The sequence below is a fragment of the Mesocricetus auratus genome, unplaced genomic scaffold (assembly GCF_017639785.1).
Source record: "Mesocricetus auratus isolate SY011 unplaced genomic scaffold, BCM_Maur_2.0 Super-Scaffold_100024, whole genome shotgun sequence".
Classification (NCBI taxonomy): domain Eukaryota; kingdom Metazoa; phylum Chordata; class Mammalia; order Rodentia; family Cricetidae; genus Mesocricetus; species Mesocricetus auratus.
The window spans coordinates 22,022,401-22,042,328 of record NW_024429205.1 but is presented as its reverse complement, the minus strand read 5'-3'; the positions used below and the strand labels follow the sequence as shown (position 1 = coordinate 22,042,328).

General features: G+C 48.8%; 1 protein-coding gene across 1 annotated transcript in view; it reads left to right on the top strand.

The window, feature by feature from the left end:
• Alk (ALK receptor tyrosine kinase) overlaps positions 1-19,928 on the top strand; it is a 718,643-nt gene that overhangs the window by 672,975 nt on the left and 25,740 nt on the right. The window contains 11 exon segments of the mRNA XM_040730911.1: positions 3,544-3,675; positions 10,839-10,983; positions 11,609-11,751; positions 11,753-11,792; positions 12,985-13,083; positions 13,572-13,724; positions 15,308-15,412; positions 16,698-16,884; positions 18,467-18,557; positions 18,656-18,720; positions 19,685-19,814. Of these exon segments, the coding sequence (XP_040586845.1) occupies positions 3,544-3,675; positions 10,839-10,983; positions 11,609-11,751; positions 11,753-11,792; positions 12,985-13,083; positions 13,572-13,724; positions 15,308-15,412; positions 16,698-16,884; positions 18,467-18,557; positions 18,656-18,720; positions 19,685-19,814 (1,290 nt within the window).

Sequence of the window (19,928 nt, the reverse complement as noted above, 5' to 3'; positions counted from 1 at the left end):
ATATGCTATCTTCAGGCATTATCTACACCTCCAGTTTTCACTAGGAAAAAATGAGAATGAAGTGAGCCCTAAGAACTAAGCTGCAGTTTAGTTGCCCTAAGTTGCCCTAATTACAGGTCTGTGGGAGGCTCTCTATCTGCTGCTAGGCCATCCCAAGCTCCTGGTAAAGGAAGTCAGCTCCAGATGCTTCTAGAAAACACCCCTGTACACACACACACACACACACACACACACACACACACACACACACACACACACGAGAGAGAGAGAGAGAGAGAGACAGAGACAGAGACAGAGACAGAGACAGAGACACAGAGAGACAGAGATGGCAGAGACAAAGACAGACAGGGAGACAGGCAGAGACAGAGAGAGACAGTCAGAAACAGAGACAGGGAGGCCCTAGTTCCCACAAGACCTTGCCTCACAGCACGGGGCTCTTAATCAGGCTGCCTCCAGAAAAGCACCATTGACATCTTAGAGTAGAATCTCTTTATGGCAGAGAAAAGCACCATTAGCATCTTAGAGTAGAATCTCTTTATGGCAGAGAGGGGCCTGCCCCTTGTTGTGTATGGTATTTAATAGCAACCTCATTCTTCTCTACCACTTGATGCCAGAAGTATCCCTGGAAACAACCATCTAAACACGCCTCCTGAAAACTATCCACTGCCCTCTAGATGCCAAACCCGCTCACCTAGTTGCCAAGCCCCGTACTCTCGCTCACCAAACACCAGCAAGGCCAGTACAGTCAGACAGTCCTGTCTGCTCAAACTGATTCCACAAGCATGCATCCAGTCCCACCATTCTAGGAGACTGGGATATTCATTGGACGAGGGGATCCTTACACATGGGGCATTGCCCTTCTAGCAAGGAGACACTGGCCAGGCCAGTCCTTGAGGTGGGAGTGTGCCCGTGCACCTGAGGGAGGTGGGGAGGAGCTAGGAGGTGACAGGAAAGGAAATGCACTGGCCAGGCCACTGTACCGATACAGCCTCGCAGCCCAACAGCGGTATCTCACAGGGACACCAGATTCCAAGGCTGCTGCACTCATTCAGCCAGAGATGCCGGGGGCTTGGACCACTGTGGTCAAAGTGGAGGTGGTGGAAAGTGATTGGATATGGGCGTGTCTGGAATATGAAATTCAAAAGGGCTTCCTGCCTGGTTGTAGGAGGAATTGAGAGGAGTAAAAGTCAAGAGGGACTCCAAGGACTGAGCAGCTGCCGTCACCTGCCGGAGAATGCTGCAGAAGGGGCAGCTTGGGGTGGGCTCATGCCTGCAATCCCAACAGCCTGAGCTAGGTAGTGAGTTCCAGGCTAGCCTCAATTACAAGAGAGACTGCCTCGAAACAAACAACCCAGCAGATTTTGTCAGGGGTGAAGGTCAAAGTTAAGGTCACACTGACTGTGATGATCTAGTGGACAGCAGGAGATGGCTGGTGGACAAGGCCAGTAGACCCCTGGGGTTTAGAAGAGCCGTCCCGGTCCCGGTCCCGGGAGGAAGGTATCAGCCAGCATAAGGTTCCAACAGGCTGGGCTTGCCTGTGGTACAATACAAAGAGTGAAGAGGAGTCGAGGATGAGCCCTGGGTCTCCAGCATTTAGAGATTAGAAGGAAAAGGAAGAGAAGCTAGCGAACCAGGGAGGTAGGAGGGACCTGGGGAAGGCAGAGTCCTGGGAATCAGGGAAAGTGCCCTGTCTCCACCTGAGGCTGCTGCTAAGCCATAGAGATGCTGGCTGAGAAGGGGTCATTGCTTGGGCTTCCTCTGCCCTGGCTTAAAGGGCTACATGGAGGACGAGCCATCCTCGGGCTCCAGGGCTCTTGCCTGACACTGTGTTCAAAGTCTCCAGAATCAGTTCTCTCAGAGAGAGGCCTCCCCAGGATGTGAGGGTCACACTGCAGACTGCCAGAGGAGAAAAGAGGGGAGACAGGTGTGGAAGCGGGCCTCGGCATCGCTAGACAGCCCTTTGGTTTATAGGCGGAGGCGAGTCTGGGCCCCTGAGAGCCCCATCCTCTCCCCCTCCCCCTCTGCTGGCACCCAGCCTGGGGGCACGCACCTTGCCACCCATTCCTGTCCCAGCATCCTCCCTACAGCCCTGGGCATCGCTGCATATACATGAGAGAGATCTTTAGCTCTGCCCAAGCAGTCCAGAACTTTCCATGCACACTAAATCCACTCTAAGAAATGTCAAATTATTTCCATCATTAAATCCAAAATGCCATAAAACAAATTGCATCTCGGCTGTTTATCTGGAAATTTCTCAAGTACCCACTGCCGGCACTCTTGAATACTTTAGCATAAGGAATGGCTTGAGATGGATTGCCGTGTCCACTGGCTGGTTCTGCAGTGGCGTTTGATGAAAATTTGATGTTTTATTGGCTTTTATTCCATTAAGTGAAAGGAAAGTAATTTTCTTCTGAGGTCAGGCTGGTGTTTAGAGACTTCATCTGAGCTGCATCAGCCAAGCCAGGTAGAACTGTTCTGCAGACAGTAGGCTCTTCCCCCTAGGATTCCAGGGTTTTGTGTTACAGACATCCTAGCTCAGTCTCAGCAGCTCCCACATCCCACCAGCCTGTGGGGTCCAGAAGTGAATCTAATGAAATACTAACTGAAGCACCTCCCCAGCCTTAACAAGTGTGACGCCCAATGGTGGCCGCTCACGCCCATGTCACCTGTGATGCCACTGTTCCCATGCCACACTGAGTCCCCCAAAGCGATGATGAGTGTAGCTGTCAGACTCCAAGGTCCACTCCCTCTTCTCCACCCTCTACCTGGGGCCACACGCTGGAGATTTCTAAAAACCGGCAATGGGACATTAGGTGGAAGGAATGAGATGTCTAAGAGGGAGAAATTACTTTCCCCAAGATGAGCTGAGAATGAAAATTCCACGCTTGGGTTTTGCTTGTTTGTTCTGTATGTATTTTGAACCCTCTGCAGACCTGAAACTTGAAAGAAAGGAGGGGAAGGGAGGGAGAGAGCTTATTGACTCTCCACTCCCAAGTCCAATTCTGATTATCCACTAGGTCCCTGCCACAACCTGGCTGCTCATGTCATCCCTGTAGTTACTCCACTTATATACCTTGCAACCTATCTCACAACCCAGGGTCTTGTCTTCTGCAGCCACGGGATCCTAACTGGTCCCTCTGGACTAGCTAGGCTTTTCTTAGCAGGAGAACCTTAACCCGTGCCCCACACACCACTTACCTCCTTCCCTGTGGGTCATGCTGCTCTTTCCCCTTGGAAAGAGTAACCATAATTTTCTCTCTCTGTCCTGAAACCCTCCCTACACTCCAGAGCCCACCTAGAAGGCACCTCCCGCAGGAAGTCCTATAGCTGCAATCCATCCCCTGGATTCTCATGACGTTTGTATCCTGTGACCGTTCCTAACTCTGCTCCAAGTGATCACTGTTTGTGTGTACTTACTTTTGACTCCTCAATTCCACCATAAACTAGTTGACATGTGATCAGATCCCACCTTAAGCATACAAGGTCCCTGGCTTGGGCACAAACCTAATGAGGTGGGGTTTTTTTGTTTGTTTGTCTGTATAGGCGAATCAACTAATCCAGAAAGTCTGCGTCGGCGAGAACAACGTGATAGAAGAAGAGATCCGAGTGAACAGAAGCGTGCATGAGTGGGCAGGAGGAGGAGGAGGAGGGGGTGGAGCCACCTACGTGTTTAAGGTGAGGTCTTCTCTGGAAGATGAAGAGCAATGGCTTCTGTCCACCATGGTGTTGCAGTTCCAGAACAAACCTAAATAGGGACCCCTGGGATGTTCTATGTCAAGTTAGCTATGAGAAACCATGACACAGAGGGAGATCGGGTTTGTCTACGCACGAAAGGGTGTCCTGGTGCATTCCCTTTGCCTTCAGGGTTTCTTGTCCACCCTAGCCAGGCAGACTTTTCTTTTTATTTTTGTTATGTTTTTATTTAAATTAGAAGCATGAATGCTTCACATGTCAATCCCAGCTCCCTCTCCCACCCCTCCTCCCTTGTCCCTCCACCAGCCCCACAGCCTCCCACCCAATCCCCACATCATTTCCCAGGGAGGGTGAAACCCTCCTTGGGGGATTTCTAAAGTCTGTCATTTCATCCTGGGCAGAACCTAGGCCCTTCCCCATGTGTCCAGGCTGAGAGAGCATCCCTCTATTTGGAATAGGCTCCCAAAGATCATTCATAAACCATGGTAAACACTGGTCTACTACCCAAGGCCCCAGTGATGTCTATGGCCTCCTTACTGAGACTACATTTATGGAGTCTGGATCAGTCCCATGTTGGCCTCTCAGCCATCAATCTGGGATTCAAGAGCTCCCCCTTATCCGGTCAGCTGTCTTTGTGGATTTCATTGTCATGGTCTTGACCCCTTTGCTCATCACTCCTCCATCTCTGTCACTGGGTTCCAGGAGTTCAGTTCAGTGTTTAGCTGTGGGTATCTGTCTCTGCTTCCATCAGCCACTGGATGAAGGTTCTAGAATGGCATATAAGGTAGTCATCAACCTTACCATCAAGGAGGGGCATTTACTGTAGTCTCTCCACTATTGCTTAGTTTGCCAGTTGGTGTTATCCTTGGAGATCTCTGGAGATCTCACTAGTGTCAGCTCTCTCCTCAAGCCTATAAATGACTCCATCTATTATGGTATCTATCATCTTGTTCTCCTCTATTCTTACCTCGACTCCCATGCCTTCTTCTCCACTCCTCTTATCCCCCTCTCTTTTGCCTGTCTCCCTCTCCCCTCCCCCGATGTTCCCAATCTGCTCAGGAGATCTTGCCTCATTCCACTTCTCTGGGGTATCATGCATCTCTCTTGGGAACCTCCCTGTTTCCCAGACTCACTGGCACTGGGATTGTAGGCTGGCACTCCCCTGATCCATATCTAAAATCCATATATGAATGAGTACATACCATGTTTGTCTTTTTGTGACTGGGTTACCTCACTCAGGATGGTTTCCTCTAGTGCCATCCATTTGCCTTCAAATTTCAAGATTCCATTGTTTTTTTTTCCACTAAGTAGTACTCCATTGTGTAAATGTAACACGTTTTCTCTATCCATTCTTCAGTTGTGGGGCATCTAGGTTGCTTCCAGGATCTAGCTATTACATATAATGCTGCTATGAACATAGTGGAACAGACATCCTTGTTGTGTGAATTGGCGTCTTTTGGGTATATGCCTAAGAGTGGAATTGCTGGGTCTTGTGGTAGACTGAGTCCTATTTTTCTGAGGAATCTCCATACTGATTTCCACAGTGGCTGTACAAGTTGGCACTCCCACCAGCAGTGGAGGAGTGTTCCCCTTTCTCCACATGGTCTCAAGCACAAACTGTCACTAATGTTTTTGATTTTAGCCATTCTGACAGGAGTAAGATGGTATCTCAGAGTTGTTTTGATTTGCATTTCCCTGATGGCTAAGGATGTTGAGCACTTTCTCAAGTGTCTCTCTGCCATTTTATACTCCTCTATTGAGAATTCTCTATTTAGATCAGTCCCCCACTTTTTAATTGAATCTTTTGGTGTTTTGGAGACTTGCTTATTGAGTTCTTTGTAAATTTTGGAGATCAGTCCTCTGTCAGATGTGGGGTTAGTGAATATCTTTTCACCATCTGTGGGCTGCCTTTTTGTCTTGCTGACTGTGTCCTTCGCCTTACAGCAGCTTCTCAGTTTCAGGAGGTCCCATTTATTAATTGTCAATCTTAGTGCCTATGCTACTGGTGTTAACGTTCAGGAAGCGGTCTCCTATACCAATTCATTCAAGGGTACCTCCCACTTTCTCTTCTAAGAGGTTCAGTGTGACTGGATTTATGTTGAGGTCTTTGATCCATTTAGACTTAAGTTTTGTGCATGGCGATAGACATGGATCTATCTGCAGTCTTCTGCATGCCAATATCCAGTTATGCCAGCACCATTTGTTGAATATGCTATCTTTTTCCATTGTATAATTTTAGCTTCTTTGTCGAAAACCAGGTGTTCATAGGTTTGTGGATTAATCTCAGGGCTTTCAATTAGATTCCATTGGTCTAACTGTCTATTTTTGTGCCAATACCAAGCTGTTTTCAGGACTATAGCTCTATAATAGAGCTTGAAGTCAGGGATGGTGATGCCTCCTGACTTTGCTTTGTTGAGCAGGGTTGTCTATTCTGGGTTTTTGTTTGTTTGTTTTTCCATATAAAGTTGAGAATTGTTCTTTCAAGATCTGTGAAGAATTGTGCTGGAATTTTGATGGGGATTGCATTGAATCTGTAGATTGCTTTTAGTAGGATTGCCATTTTTACTACATTGATCCTACCTATCCAAGAGCATGGGAGATCTTTCCATTTCCTGGTGTCTTCTTTAATTTCTTTCTTTAAAGATTCAAATTTCTTTCGATACAGGTCTTTCACTTGTTTGGCTAGCATTACCCCCAGGTATTTTATGTTGTTTGTGGCTATTGTAAAGGGTGATGTTTCTCTGATTTCTTTCTCAGCCCTTTTATTGCCTATATATAGTGGGGCTACTGATTTTCTTGAGTTGATCTTATATCCTGCCACTTTGCTGAAGGTGTTTATCAACTGTAGGAGTTCCCTGGTAGAATTTTTTGGATCACTTATATAAACTATCATATCATCTGCAAATATCATATTATTTCCAATTTGTATCCCCTTGATCTCCTGTTGTTGTCTTATTGCTCTAGCTAGAACTTCAAGTACAATATTGAAGAGGTATGGGGGGAGAGGAGAGCCTTGCCTTGTTCCTGATCTTAGAGGAATCGCCTTGAGTTTCTCTCCATTCAATTTGATGTTGGCTGTTGGTTTGCTACATATAGCTTTTATGATGTTTAGGTATGTTCCTGTTATCCCAGATCTCTCTAAGACCTTTATCATGAAGGGGTGTTGGATTTTATCAAAGGCTTTTTCAGCCTCTAGTGAGATTATCATGTGATTTTTGTTTCTGTTTGTTTATATGGTGGATTACATTGACGGATATTTGTATGTTGAACCATCCTTGCATCCTTGGAATGAAGCCTGCTTGATCGTGGTGGATGAGTTTTCTGATGTGTTCTTGGATCCGATTTGCCAGTATTTTATTGAGTATTTTTGCATCAATGTTCATGAGGGATATTGATCTAAAGTTCTCTTTCTTAGTTGTGTCTTTGTGTGGCTTGGGTATCAATGTTATTGAAGCCTCGTAAAAAGTGTTTGGCAAAGACCCTTCTGCTTCTATTGCATGGAATACTTTGAGGAAAATTGGTATAACCTGTTCTTTGAATTTCTGGTAAAATTCTGCACTGAAGCCATCTGGGCCTGGGCTTTTTTTGGTTGAGAGACTTTTGATGACTGCTTTTATTTCCTTAGGTGTTATAGAACTTTTAGATTGCTTATCTGTTCCTGATTTAATTTTGGTAAATGATATTTATCCAGAAAATTGTCCATTTCCTTTAAATTTTCAAATTTTGTGGAGTACAACTTTTCAAAATATAACCTGATGATTTTCTGGATTTCCTCACTGTCCATTGTTATGTTTCCCTTTTCATTTCTGATTGTTAATTTGCATGTTCATACTCTGCCGTTTGGTAAGTTTGGATAAAGGTTTGTCTATCTTGCTGATTTTCTCAAAGAACCAACTCTTTGTTACATTGATTCTTTGTATCATTTTCCTAGTTTCTACTTTATTGATTTCAGCCCTCAATTTAATTATTTCTTGACGTGTGCTCCTCTGGGGTGAGTTTGCTTCCTTCTGCTCTAGAGCTTTCAGTTGTGCTGTTAATTCTCTAGTGTGACTATTCTCCAGTTTCTTCATGTGGGCACTTAGTGCTATGAACTTTCCTCTTAGCACTGCTTTCAAAGTGTCCCATAAGTTTGTGTATGTTGTGTCTTCATTCTCATTGAATTCTAGGAAGTCTTTAATTTCTTTTTTTATTTCTTCTTTGACCCAGGAGTGGTGCAATTGTATATTATTCAATTTCCATGAGTTTGCAGGGTTTCTGGGTTTTTGTGTTATTGTTGAATTCCAACTTTAAGGCATGATGGTCTGATAAGATACATGGAGTTATTCTAAATTTTTTGTACCTGTCGAGGTTTGCTATGTTGCCAAGTATGTGGTCGATTTTTGAGAAGGTTCCGTGTGGAGCTGAGAAGATGGTATATTCTTTTGTGTTTGGATGGAGGGTTCTATAGATGTCTGTTAAACCCAATTGGGTCATAACATCTATTAGGTCCTTTGTATCCTTGTTAAGTTTCTGTCTTGTGGTCCTTTCTAGTGGTGAGAGTGGGGTGTTGAAGTCTCCCACTACAAGTGTGTGAGGTTTTATATGTGCTTTGAGTTTTAGTAATGTTTCTTTTACGAACGTGGATAGCCTTGTATTTGGGGCATAGATGTTCAGAATTGAGACTTCATCTTGGTTGATTTCTCCTGTGATGAGTATGAAGTGGCCTCCTTCATCTCTTTTGATTGGTTTTATTCTAAAGTCTAATTTGTTAGATATTAGGATTGCTACCCCTGCTTGTTTCTTGGGTCCATTTGATTGGAAAATCTTTTCCCAACCCTTAACTCTAAAATAACGTCTGTCTTTGAAGCTGAGGTGTGTTTCCTGCATGCAGCAGAATGGATTCTGTCTTCAAATCCATTCTGTTAACCTGTGTCTTTTTATGGACGAGTTAAGACCATTAATATTGAGGGAAATTAATGACCTTTGATTGTCCATTCTTGTTTGTTTTGGAATGGTTGGTGGTGGTGGAATTGTATGTGGATTTCCACCACTTTTTCTTTCACCTGTTGGTAAAGTGGGATTATCTATTGCCTATGTTTTTCTGGCTGTAATTAACTTCCTTGGGTTGGGGTTTTCCTTCCAGAATTTTCTGTAGGGCTGGGTTAGTGGATACGTATTGTGTAAATCTAGTTTTGTCATGGAATATCTTGTTTTCTCCATCTATAGTGACTGTAAGCTTTGCTGGGTATAGCAGTCTTGGCTAGCATCTGTGGTCTCTTAATGTTAGTAGAATATCTGTCCAGGACTATCTGGCTTTCAGAGTTTCCATGGAGAAGTCAGGGGTAATTCTGGTAGGTTTGCCTTTATATGTAACTTGGCCTTCCCTAGCTGCTCTTAATATTCCTTCTTTATTCTGTATGTTTGTGGTCTTGATTATTATGTGTTGAAGGGATTTTTTGGGTCCACTCTATTTGGTGTTCTGTAAGCTTCTTGCACCTTCATTAGCATGTCTTTCTTTAGGTTGGGAAAGTTTTCTTTTATTTTGTTGAATATGTTTTCTGGCCCTTTGAGGTTGGTTTCTTCACCTTCTTCTATACCTATTATTCTTAGGTTTGGTCTCTTCACGGTGTCCCATATTTCCTGGATGTTTTGTATTAGGGATTTGTTGGACTTAAAGTTTTCTTTGGTCGATGAATCTAATTTTCCTAGTGTATCTTCAACATCTGAGATTCTCTCTTCCATCTCTTGTATTCTGTTGGTTATGCTTGCATCTGTAATTCCTGACCATTTTCCCAGTTTTTCTATTTCCTTCAGACTATGGTTTTTTTTTGTTTCTATTTCAGATTTCAGCCCTTGCACTGTTTGAATTGTTTCTTGCAATTTTTGCTTTGTCTTTTTCTCATTTCTTGAATTTTTTTACTTGTTTCTTCTTCCATCTCTTTAAGGGATTTTCTCATATCCTCTTTGAAGGCCTCTATCATTTCCATGAAGTTGTTTTTTATGTCATTCTCTTCTGGTTCATTTGTGTTGGGGTGTTCCAGTCTTATTGGTGTAGGGTCTCTGGACTCTGGCAGTGTCATATTGGTTTTTCTATTGCTCCTTGGGTTTTTATATTGTCTCCTTCCCATCTGTCTTGAAGTGGGTTCCAGAGGGTGCTCTTCCTCTCCTGGTGGGTGTGGGACCAGGGTTCCCTTCTGGTGGGTATAGGCAAGTTCACTGTTGTGGTAGCTCTCCACTTCCTGGTCCCATGGGTGGAGGTATGGTCTAAGATGCTGGGGTGCTTTGGATCCCACTGGGATGAATGGGAGCCCCATTGGTATACCCCAGGCACAGGAGTGTGGCCTGGAGACAGGCCTTGATAGTCTTAGTCACATAGGTGGAGCAGGAGACAAGGGTGCTGGGGTGAGTTTGCTCCTGCCTCTGGGATGGAAGCTGCAGTGGTAGTCCCCAAGCACCTGCAGCTGGTCTAGTCCTAGTTCCGTGGGTGGAGCAGGAAACTATGGTACCTTGACTCCTACCGTCGCTGCCGGGATAGAAGCCTCAGTGGCAGAGCCTAGGTCCAGGCAGGCAGTCCGGAAATGGGACCTGGTTTACCTGGTCCCATAGGTGGAGCAGGAGACTAGGGTGCCTTGGTTCCCAACACTGGGATGGAAGCCACAGTGGTAGACTCCAAGCACAGGCACCGGCCTAGTCCCGTGGGTAGAGCCGGAGATTAGGCTGCTGGGGTGCCTTGCCTCCTGCCTCTGGGATGGAAGCCGTGGTGGCAGCTCCCAAGCAGGCAGACTTTTCTAACAGTGTCAAAGCCAGGCTACAGACTGAAAGCCGAGTTCCTTGCTGGGTGCTCCCCTTGGAGATGGTGATGCTAAGGGCAAGACCTGCTTCTAATCACCAGCAACAATACCTCCAAGGAGCTTTGGGGAAGGGACTTGGGGAAAGATCCATCCATTTGTAACCTAAGAGGTGGGTACCAGTGGGCTTGCCTCGCTGATTGAACCCCAGCTGATACGGAAACTGATCTGAGAAAGTTACTATAAAATCAACTGGGGGTCCTCAAACCCCCACTGCCCTGCAAGTTGTTAAATTTAAACACTTAAACTGGGGCATAGAGTCTCCCTAGTGGATGCCTAGCTCGGTCTCTCCATCTCTGAATGTCTCCCCCCGGGCAGATGAAAGATGGAGTGCCTGTACCCCTGATCATTGCAGCCGGCGGTGGTGGCAGGGCCTACGGGGCCAAGACAGACACGTTCCACCCAGAGAGACTGGAGAATAACTCCTCAGTCCTAGGGCTGAACGGCAATTCCGGAGCCGCAGGTAAAGCCCCACCCTCTCCCAGAAATCTCTCAGGGACCCCGAAGCAATCATTGTCACTGGGCACTGAGTGACAATGGGAGCTGTTCCCATTGGTGCCACTATCAAGGGAAGGGGGCAGGCGTCACCCTGCTGCCTCTGGAGCTCTCTTGCTGGCTTTAGGCTTGCTGACTAACCCTATGAAGGCCCAGGACCCCAGCCCTGCAGGTACCAGCAGTTGGCTGCACAGACAGTGGGCCGTGGGTCTCCTTAAGATGGAAACAGTGATGTGTCCGTGCACCTTCAGGAGGTGGCAGGCATACAGTGAGAAGCTCTGCCATCATTCTGCCTGTCCCCAGTGTCCTTCAAATACCTACTGGAGTCCACAGCTGCCTACTTCTGAACTAGAGAGTTCTGCCAGGAAGCCGGGCACCAGGCACAACAGCTGTCTAGGCACATGGTGTGGCCTAAGAGGTGTCCCTAGTGCCAATGGCATGCTACTCCTGGCTTCCACCATGAACAGGGCCCTGGGACAGGACAAATGGGAGTGCTCCCCCCCAGACCCCTCCACACCCTCTTCCCAACTTCTCCAGCTCCATTCTCCTTCCAGTCTGCCAGCTCCTCAGAGAGGGTCTCGTTTCTCCCACAGGTGGTGGAGGCGGCTGGAATGATAACACTTCCTTGCTCTGGGCCGGAAAGTCTTTGCTGGAGGGTGCTGCTGGAGGACATTCCTGCCCCCAGGCCATGAAGAAGTGGGGGTGGGAGACAAGAGGGGGTTTCGGAGGGGGTGGAGGGGGGGTGCTCCTCAGGTGGAGGAGGCGGAGGATATATAGGTAAAGATGATTCGTGTTCTAGGTGTCACTCCTTCCCCTCTTAGTCCTAGGCTCCTCCCTCCCTGTCACCTTCCCGCCCCCGCCCCGCCCCCACCCCGCCCCCAGTGTGGACTGTGATGTGACTGCACGCTCCCCTCCCCTCTGCCTGGCTTGGGCCCGCCAGAGGTAGGGTGTTGGCTTTCTGAGCCAGCATCCTGCCTCCAGGCTTGGTAGCAAGAGCATCAAGATCCTGTGTGATCCTTGATCCCTCGCCCCTTCAAAGCTGAACATTAAAAGTGTTTGGCTTTCCAGATGGCTGCATAAGCCACCACAAGGACCAGGCAGCCCTGAAACCAGACTCCTCTAGCTCCTACAGCTCCTCCTGGGGGTCTGGCCAAGCCAGCATCCAAGGGCCTGGTCTGTAGTTTCGTGGACTCCTCGCTTTCCGTTTTCTGCCCAGCCCAACAGCTGCTAGAGAGCAGCACTGTCCGTGCGGGTGGGAACTACTCCCAGAAGCCACCTCTGGTAGCTTCTACCCAGTCCTGCAGCCAACCTCCCGCTGCTGATCCCCCACTGCCTTGGGAAGAGTTTGCCGCTGAGACTGGCAGATGATACCTCACCCTCCCCCAGATTAGGACATACTGCATGCCCGCACTGTGACGTCCGTGTCTGTGTTTCGCTTTGTCGCTGTATGGAAATGCTTGTGCTAACCACACAAGCTTCTCTTCCAAGCTTTGGGTGGATGGGAGGACCCCAGGGGGGAGCCCCAACATCACCCAGTCCCAGATGAAAGGAGGGACAGGAGCCTGAAGGCACAGCAGCTCATCTCCCCCAGGGCCCATCTTGACCCCAAAGTGTCCAGAGAGCAATTCCTCCAAGCCACAAGGATGCACCCCAGCCTCGAGAGACTAGAACCTTCTAGACTCTTGCTCACTTGTGCTACTTGGTACTGGGGCCTCATCAGTATGGTAGAGGCTCCCCTGGATGATCTGGCCCCAACCTGGTCGGGAAATTGATGCACACGCCCAACGTGTGCAAAACTAAACCAAAGTGCAGCCTCTGTGCCTGGAAGCTCCCTTCCCTCTCCGCCTCCCCACCCCACAGGCCCTGCTGACCCGTAGCTTTGGCCATACTGCATGCTTGTTGATATGCATGTGTGTTGAGACTTGGACACCCACCTTTTGGGGTTCAACTCTTCTCTGGTTTGCTACAGGTGGCAACGCAGCATCCAACAATGACCCCGAAATGGATGGGGAAGATGGGGTTTCCTTCATCAGTCCATTGGGTATCCTGTACACCCCGGCCTTAAAAGGTACTCCCTCTTCCAGGTGATAATACAAACTGAAGACGCTTCTCCCACCAAGCCAAAATCTGGACTTTATTGACATGGGGTCAGGACACTTTATGAGCCAAGTCTTTCTATAGCTCATCATACATTGTGGAAGTTAGAATGTGTGACTGGATGTAGGGGAAGGCAGAATATGGACTACCACCAGTCAGGAAGGTCCTAGAAAATGACCCAAGAGTAGCTAGAACACCCGTACCATCACATGAGTCCTGAATATGGGTGTCTCACTTACACAGAGACAAACACACATCCTCACTCTCAGCTCTGCTCACCGGGGGCCCAAGATGCTTTTCCAAACAGAGATGTGCTTGAAGTGTCAGAGGGACCTGGGACAGGGGCCACAGCACCCACAGCAAGCAGCCAGAGATAAAGTGTAAAGTCGGGGGCCTGCGGGCACAGGGCGATTGGCCTTCGTGTTCATCCTGAGACTGACCCTCCCTCCTTGTCTCCAGTGATGGAGGGCCATGGGGAAGTGAATATCAAGCACTATCTAAACTGCAGTCACTGTGAGGTAGATGAGTGCCACATGGACCCTGAGAGCCACAAAGTCATCTGCTTCTGTGACCATGGGACCGTGCTGGCGGACGACGGTGTCTCCTGCATTGGTAAGGGGCAGTAATGGGGGATGGGAAGAGGCCACAGCCTGAGCCAGCTGAACAGACCCAGCTGTTCTCTGAACATCTCGTCCCTCTCCTGCTCATGCTCTAGTAACTGAGCGAAGGGACCTTGTGCAAATGGTGGGTCATCTCACCTGAGGGGTCTCAGAATAGCCTATGCCCTTCCCTCAGCCAGGAAACAAAACCTCCAGCACCTTCACCAAGGGGCCAGACGTCCATTCACGTACCTAGCAGCAAGGACCATAGCTCTCCTAAGACACCCTCACGTCAGGGGTTTCAGAGCTGGGCCCTGTGCCTTTGAGCTTCCTGTATGTGGCTCCTGACTGGACCCAGCCTTCAGTGAACACTCAATAAGCACACACTCAATAAGGATGCTTCTGTCTTTGAGTCTTCTCCACCTTCGAGAGCTGTTTGTGTTCATCATGCAGATAGTGCCCTAAGCCATGCTAGAGTCCCTCTTCTACACGTGCTCCAAGTCTCCTCTGGGACATGTAGTGTCCCAGCCAGGCCTGGGAGTACAGGCCTGTAATCCCAATGGAGACGGAAGAATGGAAAGTTCAAGGCCTCTCTGGCCTACAGAGGGAGGTCAAGGCTAGCCCGAGTAACTTAATCAAACCCTGTTTCAAAATAAAAAATGCACAAAGTTCTGGGGGTGTAGCTCGGCGGCAGAGTACTTGCCCGGTATACACTAGACCCTGAGTTCAATCCAAAGGGAGTGGTGGGTGGAGGAAGGAAATAAAGAAAAAGATAAAAATAAATAAGAAAGAAACGGAATGGAGAGGAGTAGGGAAAGGATAGGGGAGAGGAGGAGAGAGGAAGAAGAAAGAGAAGAAAGAGAAAAGTAAAGAAGAGAGGAAAGGAAGGGGAGAGGGGAGGAGAGGGATGGGAAGGAGAGGAGAGGAAAGGGGAAGAGAGGAGAGGAGGGAGAGTAGAGGGATGGGGAGGAGAGGAGAGGAAGGAAGGAGGGGAGAGGAGAGGAGAGGAGAGGAGGGGAGGGGAGGGGAGGGGAGAGGAGAGGAGGGGAGGGAAGGGGAGGGGAGGGGAGAGGAGAGGAGAGGAGATAGGGACAAAGAAGGGAAGGGGAGAAGAGGGGAAAGGGGAGGGGAGGGGTAGTTTTGTGAACCAGATTATAGGCTGGCTCAGATGGGCCTCTCAGGTTATGGGACCACAAAAAGTAATTCCACCTCTGAGGTTGTCACCAAGGGACTCCACTGCTGGGTCCTACTGAGTGCAGAGTCCCCTAAGGTCCCCAAGTCTCTTCCGTGTCCACTTCCATTTCTCCTTCTGAGCCCATGCCATCCGTGTGCATCTGATGTTTGGGACCAACACCCACGATTGATATTCATCCCTGTCGAATTTTCCCTCTACCCCAAAGCTACTTCTGGGAGCCTGTGATACCAGAATGAGCCTGCTTAGGGCCCATGGTCCCCTGAAAAGGGAAGTGTGACAAGATCTGCAGAGACGGGAAACAGCGGGTGGCTTTTCCAGCTGGGGAGGGTATTTCTGACTTGGGACCTGCTCAGAGGAGAATCGGCATGGTGGTCAGTGCCCCATCGGGACCTGTCTTCCAGTGTCACCCACCCCGGAGCCCCACCTGCCGCTCTCACTGATCCTCTCCGTCGTGACCTCTGCCCTGGTGGCTGCCCTTGTCCTGGCATTCTCCGGCATCATGATTGGTGAGTGTGCCAGAGCCCCCGGGGTTGCCAGACCAGGACGGGCAAGAGCAGGGTCTCAGGTAGACACCAAGCATCACCCTGCCCTGCTGGGCCCCCGCTAGGTAAACTAGGCCAAGTAAGAAGAGAAGCATCAACCCTCCGTCCACCTGAATCTGCAGTGTCAGAGAGGCATCTCTGATGCTGGCCTATGATCCTGCATGGTACACTGCGGTGGCCAACGTGATGGAGAAGGCTCTTCCTGCACCCCCACCTTCGCTGGTGGCTCTTCTGTGTGTGAGGGCCACCCCCTGTGTCACAGCTCAAGCTGTACTAGCCAGGTCCTCCCACTCGACCAGAGAAGGAAGCTAGTTTCTGAACCTTTTCCATCCCACCAAGGGGAGCCGATCTCATGTCACGGAGGTTCAATATGGACCACCTGGCTATAAGGCGCCCTGACGGATGGGCAGAGGGAACGTCCCAGAAGCATGCAGGAGACTCATTCCTAGGAGACCTGAGATACCTTGGATGGTCATCTTGGGACCCAAAATGCCCCCCCCCCCCGCAGAGCCTCACTAAAACATCCTTCCACTGCGTGGCCTCCAGAGTGCCCCTTGCCTTCCCAGTATCACTCCTTCGTGCCTGGTGGATCTCAGCCATCTCCCTAACAAAGCCCTGGCATGTCCACTGTGAAGGGCAGTTTTCATTTTCAACTTGACACAGTCTAGGATTCCCTGAGAAGGTCATCTCGATGACAGGTTGTCTAATTCGGGTTGGCCCGTAGCCTTGTCTGTGAGGGATTTCCTGATTGGTTGATAGACGTGAGATGACCCAGCCTAAAGGTGGCCAGCACTGCTCCCCGAAGGTCAGGCGACTGGGCCTGTGCTTGCAGAGACTGAGGGTGAGAGGAATGCAGGCCCACATGCCTCCCTTCTCTGAGCTTGACTGTGGAGGGGCCAAACCACGTCAAGGCCCTGCCTGCCGCCTTGGCCCTCCCTACAGTTGGACTGTATCCTAGAACAGTGAGCTGAAAGAAACCCCTTCTCCCCACACATTGCTTCTGTCGGGCTGTTTTATCACAGCAACAGAAGCAAAACACCGTCCCTGTGTGACACAGTAAGTTCTCTCCAGTGAGGTGGCTTTTCAGCTTCACCCTTGCGTCCCTTGATGAAGGAACACTGTGGTGGTCGTGGTCACTTGGTTAGTATCGCTAGCAGTGATGGGGAGAGTTTAAAGTTTAAGGTCTGGAGGAGGTGGCCTCTGCTGGGCTTTCTCACGACAGCCCCCTCCCCCCCCGCTCTGTCTACAGTGTACCGCCGGAAGCACCAGGAGTTACAAGCCATGCAGATGGAGCTGCAGAGCCCCGAGTACAAGCTGAGCAAGCTGCGGACCTCGACCATCATGACCGACTACAACCCCAACTACTGCTTTGCTGGCAAGACCTCCTCCATCAGCGACCTGAAGGAAGTGCCCCGGAAAAACATCACCCTCATCCGGTGAGCTTCCTGCCGCTGCCCCAGGGCTGGAGAGCTTCTCTGTGCTGTGGACTCCTCCAGCCGCAAGGAGTGCGAGCCATCCTCCTCCAGCCATCCTGGGGCACACCTGCAGCCTCTCAGGGAGACAAGACTCATGGGGATGTTTGTTTATTTCAGAACCACGTGTGTTCATGTTTACGCAGTGAGAAGGGTAAATTGATGAGAAGAATAACAGTTCTCAAAACCCATTATGCACCCTGTCCCAAAGACACCCACCCCATTCTCTGAGCATCCAAAAGACCTATCATTTCCTCTATCATTCACTACGACGATCCACAGCAAGGATGTGTCAATCATCCGTCCCTGTCTCTAGGATTTACCACCCTCTTCCAGACAAAGTCATCTCTTGCCTGTGTCCCTGGCAGATACCAGAGACTCACTAAATATTCACCAAATGAATGACCATCTTCACAAGTCCTTGGTTAGAACTGCATTTGATCTGTTTTCTGTTTGCGGGGACACAGTGCCACAGGTTAGGTGAGTCATAAAGAAAAGAGATTTGTTTGGGCTCAGAGTTAGGATCCAAGGTCTCCAACTCATCCAGTGATGACCTTCTTGCTGGCAAAGACAGAGCTGGGCTTGTGATCCACAGGATCTGCCCGTGGGAGGCGCCACCCTAATGACCTAGTCCTGTCTAGATCGCTTTCCATCAGTATAGTAGTTTACACGTTCCTAACACCTCACAGTCAGGATTGCTTTTCAGTCGGTGAACCTCAAACCACCTCCAAATCTTAGCAGACCCGTTCTCCCCAGAGTTCAGGAAAAGTAATGGAGGCCTTGCTCACAGAGGAAAAATGAGTTTTCTCCAACAGTCTCAGTGGCTGTACAAACCACACTTCAGGGCAGGCCCCATGCCCAGCCAACACAAAATGAACTCAATGGTATTTGGGGAAGTGTTTTATTTTTTTAACCTTGCAGGTCTTTGGCTTATATATTATCGTTTCCAGTTTTATGTTGTTTTTTTCTTTTGGTTTTTATGAGCCAGGGTTTCTCTGTATTGTTTTGGAGGCTGTCGGTCCAGCCCGGCCTCGAACTCACAGAGATCCGCCTGCCTCTGCCTCCCGAGTGCTGGGATTAAAGGCTTGCGCCGCCACCACCTGGCCAGTTTTATGTTTTTAAGGGATTTCACTTGAATCTATATGTGTTTCTTATACTTTTTTCTTAGACTCTTTTATTGTTTGCTTGTTTGTTTTGTCCTATTGTAGCTTGTTTGTTTGTTTGTTTTCTTTTCAGTTTTTAGATGTCTGCTTGTTTTTTAATGAATCAGAAAGGATATGGGTTTGGGTGGATGGGGAGGTGGCAAGGATCTGGGAAGAGTTGGAGGAGGGGAAGCCATAATCAGAAGACTTTGTATGAAAAACTATTCATTTTCAATTAAGATAAAACAAAATGAGATAACTTTTAAAAGAAATAATAAGTGAATGGAGGCCCAGGGTGACTTAGCAAGCCAAGCTGAAGGTGTAACTCGTGTGTCAGCCTCTTTCAAGCACCCTGGCTGCCTGTGGCTCACTTAACTATGACTTATCTTGTCTTCTCGGTACAGGGGCCTAGGCCATGGCGCATTTGGGGAGGTGTATGAAGGCCAGGTATCTGGAATGCCCAATGACCCAAGCCCTCTACAAGTGGCTGTGAAGGTGAGGGGTGGCTAGCCTTCGCCTAGCCTTCGCCTGAGGTCCCTGTGGGCTACAACCCACAGCTCACAGCCACCCTCTCCTCCCCCACTCCCTTCCAGACACTGCCAGAAGTGTGTTCAGAACAAGATGAGCTGGATTTCCTCATGGAAGCGCTGATCATCAGGTAAAGTCGCAGAGACCCCCCACCCCTGGAGGCATATGAGGCAATATTTATTTTCCAGTTACATGCACAATGTGAGAGTATTAAATAAAACCTGAACAGTGTAAAGTTGCATAGGAGAGCTTCATTATGTAACATTCCTACTAGGTAATAATAAATGGTTATATTTCCACATATAGTCACCAATCTCTCAAGTGTGTGTATGTGTGTCTATGTGTGTATCTGTATGTGTGTGTCTGTGTGTGTCTGTGTGTGTGTCTGTGTGTCTGTATGTGTGTGTCTGTATGTGTGTGTCTCTGTGTGTGTATCTGTGTCTGTGTGTGTGTCTATGTGTGTGTCTATGTGTGTGAATATGAATGTGTCTGTGTGGAACTTCCTAGACCCACTGCTCTACATATCTAAAAATAACAAGATAACCCAAATCTCGGGACTTCATGTCCCAGTCAGTCCCTGCCTCTGGGGAATGAGTCCACAGGAGATTGCAGAGACCAGTGGGGCCATCTCTCTTCCTGACTCTTTCACTTACTGTCTGTTCCCCTATAGGTCACATGCTGTCCCTTTCACAAACCAGTCCTTCAACTTCTACCTGAGATGTTTCTTAAAGAACTCAAGTATAAATTCACGCAGCAATGCTCACACACAGACACAAACACATGTACAGACACACACTTACACACATAGACACTCATGCATACATGCAAACATGCACGCATACATATACTTTGTCACTTCAAGATTCCCCCCACCCCAATAGAATTCATTCCTGCTAATTCATCTGCCACCAGGCCTGCCTCCTCTGTACAACTCCCCAGGGAGATTCACTTCGGGCTCCCCCAGGGACCGCTGCTGTCCATAAGTACAGAATGCAGCTTCACTGCGTGGTTGCTGAAACTGACTCGGTGTCCTGCTTCTCTTAATGGTCCCTGATCCCGCTAGGTTAAATTTGGTTCTGCTCTCTGCCCTGTAGCAAATTCAACCACCAGAACATTGTTCGCTGCATCGGGGTGAGTCTGCAAGCCCTGCCCCGCTTCATCCTGCTGGAGCTCATGGCTGGTGGAGACCTCAAGTCCTTCCTCAGGGAGACACGCCCTCGCCCGGTGAGTGAGAACCCATCTTCCCTTCACTAAAAGAGCAAGGGTGAGGGGAGAGTGAGGGGGCTGCCTAGGAAGTTGCTTGCTTGATGGGACCCTAGGAGTCATCAGCATTATGGA